Genomic DNA, 10,853 nt, shown 5'->3' with positions numbered 1-10,853 from the left:
AACCAATAATTTTGTTCTGCATCCTTTAGTAAAATTCTCCTCCCTCAACAATTTGTGATATTGCTGTCGCTAGGTTTTTATAGCTTAGACTTAACATGTTGGGACTGAGACCTTAAAAATGTACTTTTACCTTAAAATTGCATTTGAATTCTGCTATACATCTCAGATTTAATATTAAAAAATTTTTTCAACTGACCTTCCACTATAATGGCTTGAGGTAGAACTTCACCTGGAGAAACAAGGTGAGAGAGGGTTAGTGTCTCCTGGATTAGTGGTGTAGCATGTAGCCCTAGAATTAAGGAGTGCCGAAGTTTTATCTGTATTCTCAGATTCTAGAAGATGAATCCGGATTCTTCCTAGCTTGTGTGCCCTTGGACAATTTATGCAACCTTTCTGAGCCTCCGTTTCCTCTTCTCTACAATGGGTACAATCATAGTATTTATCATATAGGTTTAGAATTAAATGAAAATATGTCCATAAAACGCTTAGCGTGTTGCTTGTCACAAAGGGCTCAATTTATGCTGCCCAAGCTCTTAGAGCTCGTCAGCAACAGAACCAGGCTGAAGACCGGGTGTCCTAATTCCTTGCCTAGTGCTTTTTCCATCTTGTCACATGGAATGCCTCTTAGAACCAGGGGCGGGTCCAAGCCTATGGGATTGCTGTAATTCTTGCGGAGAGGGGCGCGGGGCAGGTGCCAACGCCGGCCTGCAGAACTGCGCCTGCGCGTGCACCCACTCGCTCTCCCACCCCCGCCCCTCCTCGCGACGTTGACGTAACACGCCTGCGCACTGGACCTTGCGCGACCTCTAGGACTTACCCAGCAGGAAACGCTTCTGTCTTGGGTTAAAATGGCGAGTAGGCCTGCCGGTAAGTGAGCGGTGTCCTGCTTGGCGGGCATCGCCGTGCTCAAACTTTTATTCTCGCAGCAACTTGCTCTTCTTCCTCTGCTCTCTCTAAATGGCCAGGTTTGCGGCAAAAGGGAAGGCGGCGGCTCCCGGCCGCCTGAAGGAGGCCTTGGCCTCACCCCCCTGCTGTCTCCAGGCCCGGCTCGTTTGGGGATGGGACCCGCTGTTGGTGAAGGTGCCCGCGGTGTCTCCCACAGCCCTGGCGTTCCGGCCTGCTAGAGCTCAGCAGCCCTTCCCCTCGGCCTTAGAAGAGTTCAGGGGAGATAATTAGTGGCTGACTTTCAACCCAAGTGAACTGAGTGCTTACTGTGAGCGAAGCGCTGTCATGTGCGTTATTAGCTCGATAAACTCTCCTGCTAGTGCGAGGAAGATGGTGCTAGTTTCCCTTTTCGGCTGGTAAGATAACTGAGGCGAAGTGACTGGAGGAAGTAGGATTGGAAATCTCAATCTCGTTCCATCTCTCGCGCTTCTCAAACTGGGAATTAGAGGCGGCTGAGCAAGGGTTACAGCGAAACTTCAGTTTAACCTTGGCTTATCTGGAACGTCAACTTGATCTGTGGATTTGGAGAAATTTGTATTTATTCCAGGCACTGGAACAAATGTATTTATTATGGAATAGGATGCAAAAATTACCGGAATACTTAAAACAGAACGTGAAAAAAGTGCAGTTTTCCCTGTGTGTGGTTTTTTTTTTTGCCAATCCCTACCCTCTGGCGGTATAAATTGGAATAGCTTTAAAAAAATGTTGGTTCCTTCTTCCCTGCCCCCAGCAATTGTGACGCTATTAGGAAACATCAAATTGCCAGAAAAATTCGTTAACCTAAATGACATTGAGCTTTTGGGGAGTGGGGGAGAAATTTAAGAATTCATTATTTCATTAACTTGACAAATACTGTAGGCGTCCTGCTTCTGCCCTGTGTTTGGAAACTAGATAGACCTGCCCTCAGCCCTATTATTAGCTGCCTTTGATCTTGGATGGGATAATTTATGTAAGCCTTATTCCTCTTCTGCAAGGATAGGCGTGTTGTAAATAACTCTAGCTAATGGTGGTAAAGCAAATAGAATAGTGCCTAGCACACAGTGAGTGTTCAATGAATAGTAATCATTATTACCATCACTGGTAAATATGTTTACAGATAATTTTATGTTTACAAATAATTTATGTCCTATAAGTATGTTTGTATATTGTTGACTCTTTGGTAGTTGTCTTTCCAGAAGTAACGTTATACATGGTGCTTCATTTCCAAGGAGATTTACCAAAGCTGTGATGTACTAAGGAGGGGTTGAAGTGAAAGGAGGGTTTGTTTTCCTTCTTTGGTAAGGGGCTAACCCTAAGACAAAACTTTAAAAGAAAATTTAAACTTGCCATACCTCCCCTTCTGTACCACATGTCTCCTGTAAACACCAAGCACTATCATGTTGCCCTTAGGTCCTACTGGGTAACCCATCCTGCTCAGTCCTGTTCCCCAGAGAGTTTTAACGTTACCTATTTTTCCTCATCCATTTTCAAATACCCATTCCCTCAGTGGAAAGTTAGCTGCTTGAGAGTAGGAGAATGTGCTTCTTTTACTAGTCCATATTAATATTAAATGACTGACTAATGGTATCAAAACCCTCCCAGAAATACATATATTTTTAAAGAGAGTAGCCAAGTGAAATAAAGGTAATGTAGAATAAAAATTTTGGAGGATGGGGGTCATTTAGATTTGCCGGTGTATGCTGAAATCTCATCTTTTCATACAGCTCCAACTCCCTTGAAAAGTTTACAGTTATTTCCTATAACCTATTTCTGAAACTACAAATGATGGAGAAGTTCCCAGTTTCTTTTTCATCCCCCACCCCTGAATTCTGATGGTAGCAGGGGGACAAAAAGGAATGGGATGCTTGACTTTCAGAAGCTGGAGTGGCCCTCCGTATCCACAGGTTCCACATTCGAGGATCCAGCCAACCTCCTGATGGAAGATATTTGGGGGAAAAGTTCCACAAAGTTTAAAAAAGCAAAACTTGAATTTGTTGCTCTCAGGCAACTATTTACATAGCATTTATTTTGGATTTACAACTATTCACATAGCATTTACATTGTATTAAGTATTATAGGTAATCCAGAGATTATTTAAAGTATTCAGGAAGATGTGCTTAGGTTATATGCAAACACTACACCATTTTATATAGGGGACTTGAGCCTCTCGGATTTTGATATCTGAGGGGGGGTCCTGGAATCAATCCCCTGAGGATATCGAGGGACTTATTGTACCTACAGATCTTTAGTACGTTAAGTGTTTGAGTTTATCCTTTTTTCCCCTTGACTTAATTGCCCAATTTTTTTACCTGCAATACTTTTGCTCATAGATAAAATAAGCTATTTTTATCTACAATACATAGGGTATATGCTTTGAAAAGAAATTCCTTCCTGTGTTGGCATTTTTTACCTGGTTGCTTATGTACTATATAAGTGAACTGTTAGCAGTTAACAGTGTGATAATATCAGTTGCAGCATCAAGCAAATGGCTGGAGGGTATTCGAAAATGGTATTACAATGCTGCTGGGTTCAATAAACTGGGTGAGTATTTGTGCTTTCTTCTGGTTTTTTTTTTCTTTTTCTGAGAGTAGTGCTTTTTTTTTTTTTTTGAGAGTTGTGCTTTTGCAAGAGTTATGGATCCCAAAAATACGTTAACTAATTGCACCTGTGTGCACTAGAAATCTTAAAATTAGGTCACATTTTATTGTTAAATCCATTTCCTTTTTATTATTATGAGAAGAGAGGGATGGAATTGTCTCAAATGTATGAGCTGGAAATGATTTATGTTCTTGAAATATGGTAGCAGAACATTTTCCTTATTATATGTTCCCTCTCTCAACTCCTCCGCTTATCATTTTAAAATTTAAGTTGTATGAACTTTGAAAGTAGAGATTTTTCAAATGTTAAAATTGTCTGACATCTTTACAATTATTTGATGCCTGAACTATTTTTTAGAACTTCATACTTTGCCATGAACTTCATCTTTTGTAATTGAAGCGTGAGGGAAGCATCATTAAATGTTACTGGTTCCTTAGTACACTATCATTTTAAGCTTCTTTAATACCTTGATCTCAGAATTAAAGTATAAGAAAGTAGAGATATAGTCTATTGATATGTGTTTAAAAACAAAGTAGACATTTTAAATGATTTTAAAATTGCTATAGATAAAACGTGAATTTTGTGGCAGTAGATTTTAAAAGACTCATATTGTTTCCATAGTACCATTTAAGAAATAATCCATTAAATAACCCATTATTGTGTGTGAAATGAATTGAGTTTCCATGATACCTAACTCTGCATATTACCACCCAAGTTAAGTTAATGACTTAGGTTATAAGTCATAATTTTACTCATTTTTTAGAAATTCCTTATTTTTGAGATGCATATTCAATCTCACTCTCTTGTTTTTTATCATAGGCTTAATGCGAGATGATACAATATATGAGAATGACGATGTAAAAGAAGCCATAAAAAGGCTTCCTGAGAACGTTTATAATGAGAGGGTGTTTCGCATTAAGAGAGCACTGGACCTGACCATGACCCAGCAGATCTTGCCTAAAGAGCAGTGGACAAAATATGAGGAGGTAGAACAGCTCTTTTGTATCTGATAATGTTGGCCCTGAAGGATTGAGTATTAGAAACAGAGAACACATTCCTTTGTATAGTGCTTTAGAGTTCTTAAAGTTGTGTCAAATCAAAATCCTTATGACAGTCTGGTGAGGTTAGTAGAGCAAGTGTTAGTTCCATTTTAGAGGTAAACACATTGAGACTTAGAGATGAAGTGACTTCCAGAATCATTAAGCAGGCCGCTGATATAGAGATCCAGGACTAGAATCCAGGTCTTCTGCCTCCCAGGCCATTGTTCTCCCTCTACACTCTGCTTTCTGCTCGGATGAAAAAATGGTGGTGTTCATGTGATCGGCCCATTGAGTGGCCTTCTGGCTCCTGGGAAGGACGCTGTGAAGCAAACCCTCACCCCCTGAACTGCATTGAAACTAGGCCAAAGCTTGTAGACTCATTCCTTTTTCTTTTCTGACAGTCTTCTCTCTAATAACCTATCAGAGTAGCTTATTACAGTATCTTTATGGGTTTTTACATTTTAGAAAAGCAGGCAATTTTTAGTCTGCTTGAGAATATATTTTCTTAAGTTGGAAATTAATTTTGATAGATTTCTTTTGTTGTTTAAGACCTATTGAGTATTGGGGGTATATCAGTATGTAATGGTAGCATATAATATTTTTCTTTTATTCATTCTTTAGGATAAATTCTACCTTGAACCATATCTGAAAGAGGTTATTCGGGAAAGAAAAGAGAGAGAAGAATGGGCAAAGAAATAATCATGTAGTCTAAATCTGGATGCAGCTATCCTGAAGTATTTTTATGAAGTTGGTTAAACCTGAAATGTCCAATGTAGAACTATCTGGGCTGTAAATGTATTACTTTAAATAAATCTCTATTATAATTGTTGGAGTTTTGGAATTCTAAACCTTATTCTGAATAACTACTGTATTTACTTATCTGTTACAGTTTTTTCCAAACTTGTGAGATATTTTTTCAGTTAGTGATTAACTGCCTCCTGGGGCCCAGAGAAGCCACTTGAATCAGTTTAAGTAGAATGGTCACATCTGGATTGTTAGCAAGATACTTAGAAGCCCCAACAGGGCCTCCCTTGCAAGGATGGAATAGAGCAAGAAACAAGCACCGGTGAGTTTATTTTACCTGAAGCAAACAGCACAAGCAGATTGGCTCTCAGACTTCAAAAGTTACTGAATGAAAGGAGAGAGGATTCACCCCTTAGTTTGCTATGATTGGGAAACAGCCTTTTTTCAACCACTGTTGTCCAAATATAATTGCTTTTGCATCCTATCTTTTAAAAAAAAATTATGTATACAGCCCCAATATGAGTCTGTATAAGTTATATGTATGTGCTCCTGTGCTAATATGTGTATTAGAAAATAAAAAAACAGACATTAGAAAAATAGTCAAAAATATAAAGACAGATCATACTTTCTTCCCAGATCCCAGGGACTTTCCACTTTGGAAATGATTATTAAAGTCTATAATAAGCGTTGGATAGTAATAATATTTAAAAGCTTTAAGGCTATAGTCTAATTTTTTAATATAAATTAGAACCATTCAATAACGTCATCATTCCCACTCCTAAATTCTGAAAAGGTTTTTTTGGTGGAAGCGAGAACATGGAACCACAGCGAGTGGGGGAGGAGCTGTGTGGAACCTGCAGTCCATACGGTGTCCCACAAGCCACTGCTGTGTGTGGTGCGGACGTCTGATTGGGGTCTTACCTTGAAGAACAAAGCAACAGAATGTGAAAAACAAGTTTTGTGTTATAGAGAGATACTGCAGGTTCAGTTCTAGACCACCACAATAAAGGAAATACCAAAATAAAGTGAGTCACTTGAAGTTTTTGGTTTCCCATTGCATATAAAAGTTACGTTTATAACTGTGCGATTAAGTGTACAGTAGCATTGTGTCTAAAAAACCAATGTATACCTTCAGCAAGTTGTAATAACATCAAAAATCACTGATCACCATAACAAGCACAATAATAATAATAAAGTTTGAAATATTTCGAGAACTGCCAAAATGTGAGAGAGACATGAAGTTCCAAATGCTGTTGGGAAAATGGCGCCAATAGACTTGCTGGATACAGGGCTGCCGTAAACCTTCAATTTGTAAAAAACACGATATCTGTGAAGCCCAATAAAAGGAGGTATGCCTGTAGTTAAAATTCCTAAAACAGAATCAAAAGCGGGTGTGTACATTTGGCATGTATTTTTTCCACGGAGTGTGATAAGATTTTGACAAACACGTGTGACTTTCAACGTGTACATAGTGTCTTTAAAAGTTTGCTAAAATATTAGGAAGCCTCATTAAATTCCCTAAGACCTGTCTTCTCTTTGATACTCGAAACATCTGTCCTGAAGTCATTCTTGTCAGTTTTTCGGGGTCTGTCCAAGTTGCCTAGATCCTCATTTGATCATGGTTTTGATCATGATAAGAGCAGTTCATTAACATGTTCAGTATTTTTGTAAGATTTGTGATTTTACTTTGTAATCTGAATTACACTTTTGGAGCAGTATTGCAAATCACAGAGAAACAGGAAGATGTAGGTAGATGCTCATGTTAAGGGACTGTTCGCTTAAGGGTCTGTTGATTGACTTCTGTCGTGATGCTTCCCTATTAGACCTAACTAGGTAACTAAGATAAATTCTCAGACAACCAAGGACCTCCCAGTGTTTCAGTGCTCCAATTTCTTTCTTTTCTCAGATCTTTTCAAATAAATTTGAATCCCATACATTGCTGGTGGCTCATCATCCTGTAGACAGAATAGAAGAATTAGTCAGAGCCAACTCTGGGTTAGACGGCCCAGATCTGAATCCATTCACATACCGGGTAATTTTAGGAATATGGTTTAACCTCTCTGTGGCTCAGTTTCCTCAGCCCTAAAATAGGGCTAATGATAACCTACTTTAAGGGTTGTTGTGAAAATTAACTGACTTCATTGTATGTCAAGCTCTTAGAACAGTTCTTGGCACACAGTAAGCACTATTCTGACTTACTAAAAGATTCAGTAATAAGAATAAAAACTGGGCCAAAGCCGCAAATTCCTATAGCCATAATAATTCTCTATTCACAAACGATGGTATCTTTTAATATAGGCATCCCCACTGCGTGACTTTGAAAATAACCAAAATAGAATTCAAAGGTTAGGTAAGCATAAAACCTTAACCAAATCCTTGACAGCCTGGTGGGTGAAATGCAAATGGGTTTACCCATTTGAGCGACGTGAATATTAGGAACCACAGTCACAGAGATGAATACAGTTAAAGGGTGAATGAGACGATACAACAGGAAAAGGTCCCTTTATTAGAATGAGGTACTAAATTCAGCCACTAGGTGGTGATACACTACAACTTTCCTACTTAGAGGTGCACTGCACCAGCACTTCTGTAGATTTGTCCATTCTCTGCCCCCACCAACTCCTTCCCTTTCATTTTTCAAGTTGACAACACCTTAGAGGTTTATGGCCATCAGGAGGATTTACTACTAAGCTATATACTGATGTAATGAAATCTAATATATGCTGTGCAATGAATTATGAGATGTTATTTAGTTTCAGGATTTTATTACTTCAATCGGTTTTGACCGTATTTCCTTTTATATGATTGCTCACTCTTTAAACATACCAGATGACTGTATAAGGAACACCTAATAAAGCCTATAGATGTTAAAATATATATGTTTTAACTTATTTGCCATAATTTGTTTAAATTCTGGTTATACTGGTATTCATATTAAAAGCCATAACATGTTAGAATCTGAGATCTCAGGTCGGATGGTGCCTCTGAATTATATTTTGCTAAGAAATTTCATTGTATGTATTAACAATTGAGCAGGGAAGAAGAACTGAATCATTACAAGGTGGTTAATTTTTAGCATAGATTCCAGAAAGCTTGTTAATATTTGAGTGGCTTATGTATTATGGCAAACTATTTTAAATGTTATTCTGGGTTCTGACTATATCTCTCCTACAGTTGAAAGAATGTATTATTTGTTTAACTTTGTATTTTAATACATTTGCCTATTTTTGCATAAAATGCCAAAAATGTAATTTCAAAATAAACCCCTGTGAAACTTCTGGTAACATTATTCAATTGAATCATCGTTCTATTAGTATTCTAACTATTTTAAAGAAAATTTTATACATATATATGAAATTGTATTTATAAGTCAAACCAAAAAAAAGATAATTATTTGTTTTACAAGAGTCAGCTTTTAATTCCTTTCTTATGCATGCATTTAAAGTATGGTTTGCCACTAAACTAGAAACTCAGATCTGATGCCAACACTTTAGGCAAGTCATCCTTTAAAGGCTTGGGCTCCTCAGCTATAAAATGAAGTGGTTTATGAAATGAGTCGTTATTTCAGGACCAAAACATCCTGGGTCTGTATTTTTAATTTATGCAGGTATTGTTAGGATGAACTAATATTGATGGAGTATCAACTTTGTAACAGGCACTGTTCATATGTGGTCCCTTTTTTTTTTTGAGGTACGCGGGCCTCTCACTGTTGTGGCCTCTCCCATTGCGGAGCACAGGCTCCGCGGTCATGGCTCACGGGCCCAGCCGCTCCGCGGCATGTGGGATTTTCCCGGATCGGGGCACGAACCCGTGTCCCCTGCATCGGTAGGTGGACTCTCAACAACTGTGCCACCAGGGAAGCCCCATATGTGGTCCCTTTTAATCCTCCCTGCAACCTTCTGGAATAGATATAATTACACCCATTGTACGGAATAAGAAACTGGGCTTGTTCATTATATGTATATTTTTTGGTGTGTGCTTTTTATGTTTCACGCTAGGCAGAAGCTAGGTGAAGGATAGGGTTTCTGAACATTGGCGCTATTGACATTTGGGCTGGGTAGTTCTTTGTTTTGGCGGCTTTCCTGTACATTGTAGGGTGTTTAGCAGCATCCTGGTTTTCCCCCAGTTATGACTGTCAAAAATGTCTCCAGACATTTTTGGCTAAATGTCCCCCCTGGGGGACAGAATTGCCTCCAGTTGAAAACCACCAGTACAGGGGATACAGAGAGAGAAACCAAGATGGTGGAGAGTGATATGTAAATAGGTATATAAACATGTAAATATATGTAAACAAATGTAAATTATCTGTAAGCCTATATACACTGGGTGTTATGGAAACATGGAGAAGGGAAAACTAACTCAACTTGGCAGGTGATCAGAGAAGACCCTCTGACTACTTAGCTAATTCCAAAAGTAAGCAAAGCCAGCCAAGCCAGGCCGAGGGAAATCAACAGGAAGTGCTCAGAGGCAGGGAAGCGCAGGCATATGCCTAGGGAAGAATGGGTAGTTTCACATTGATGGAGTGGCAGATGTCAGCTGGGAGGTGGGGAAGTGAAACTTGGAAGGTATATGCCACATTGAGATGCTGTGAGCAGGAAAGTGTTTGAATAGATTCTAGCAAGTAAAAATTCCCAGAATTTTCAAGTTGGGTTAAGGGAGATTCATTTTAAAGTTTCTCAATACTGAGCTGCCAATTTGCTTTTCAAGACTAATAATTTATACTCCTCTAGGCAATTCACGAGGGCTCTTTTCAATGCACCCCTGCCTGCACTGAGTATTCTCATTAAGAACAATCTTTGTGAGTTTGGTTGGAGAAAGGGTTTCTTGTTTAAATTTGCATTTCTTGGACTGAGTAGTTAAACATTTTTCCATATGCTGTTATCAGGTTGTTTTTCCTCCTTAATCAATCTTGTTCATGTCCTTTGCCTATGTGTCTATTTTTATTTTCACAGCATTTTCCTTATTTGTTTAGTTTTCTTCTTAGTTCCTCCCTCTCCCCCCAATTTGGGTCAGTTCTTATCTATTTGTATAAGACCTTTATATATTTAGACAGTACTCCTTTTACTTAAACTTGCTGAAATGATATTTTCTTATTTCGTTGTTTGAATTTTGTTTTGGTTATTTTTTGACGCCTTTTCAACTTTGTTCATGGTGGTTTTTGTCAAATGGAAGTTTCCAATTTTTATGTATTACAATCAGTCTTCTCCTCTGTGATTTTGCCTTTGAGGTCATGTTTGAGAAGTCCTCCCTTTACTCCGTGGTTATATAAATATCCAGCGAGGTTTTCATCCAGTACTTTTAGCTCTAAGAAGTAAAACCATAAATCTTTAATCCCTGTGGAATTAGGTGTATGGCGTGAGCAGAGTCTATTTTTGAGAGACACTAGGAGGTCCAGTTGGCACGGCTGGTTGAGGGCGTGTAGGGCGTGGAGGTGGGAAGTAGAGAGGAAGGTGAGGAGGGGACCCACTAAGGGGGATCCCTTGAGGATGCAGGCTGGTGATCAGCCTCTTCTGTGGGCTTGTCATTCTGTCAGATTGTTCGCTGTGC

The 10,853-nt window shown here is 38.8% G+C and overlaps 1 protein-coding gene across 2 annotated transcripts; it reads left to right on the top strand.

The window, feature by feature from the left end:
• Window positions 1–792: 792 nt before the first annotated feature.
• On the top strand, window positions 793–5,394 carry LOC132508434 (cytochrome b-c1 complex subunit 7). 2 transcript variants are annotated; one of them, XM_060128618.1, is made up of 4 exons: window positions 793–867; window positions 3,394–3,465; window positions 4,342–4,508; window positions 5,184–5,394. In XM_060128618.1, the coding sequence occupies exons 1-4, from the start codon at window positions 849–851 to the stop codon at window positions 5,259–5,261; spliced, it is 336 nt and encodes a 111-aa protein (XP_059984601.1). In that variant the 5' UTR covers window positions 793–848; the 3' UTR covers window positions 5,262–5,394. The 2 variants fall into 2 exon arrangements, with proteins under 2 accessions (XP_059984601.1, XP_059984602.1); XM_060128619.1 differs by lacking the exon at window positions 793–867 and adding an exon at window positions 2,200–2,222.
• Window positions 5,395–10,853: the final 5,459 nt, after the last annotated feature.

The sequence above is a fragment of the Lagenorhynchus albirostris genome, chromosome 17 (assembly GCF_949774975.1).
Source record: "Lagenorhynchus albirostris chromosome 17, mLagAlb1.1, whole genome shotgun sequence".
NCBI classification, from domain to species: Eukaryota; Metazoa; Chordata; class Mammalia; order Artiodactyla; family Delphinidae; genus Lagenorhynchus; species Lagenorhynchus albirostris.
The sequence above is the reverse complement of the archived record's forward strand: the minus strand, read 5'-3'. Positions and strand labels throughout refer to the sequence as shown.

Coding starts and splice junctions, on each gene's coding strand:
- LOC132508434 (XM_060128618.1), top strand. Junction 3,466..4,341: donor TGCTGGGTTCAATAAACTGG/GTGAGTATTTGT, acceptor TTTTTATCATAG/GCTTAATGCGAGATGATACA. Junction 4,509..5,183: donor AGTGGACAAAATATGAGGAG/GTAGAACAGCTC, acceptor TTCATTCTTTAG/GATAAATTCTACCTTGAACC.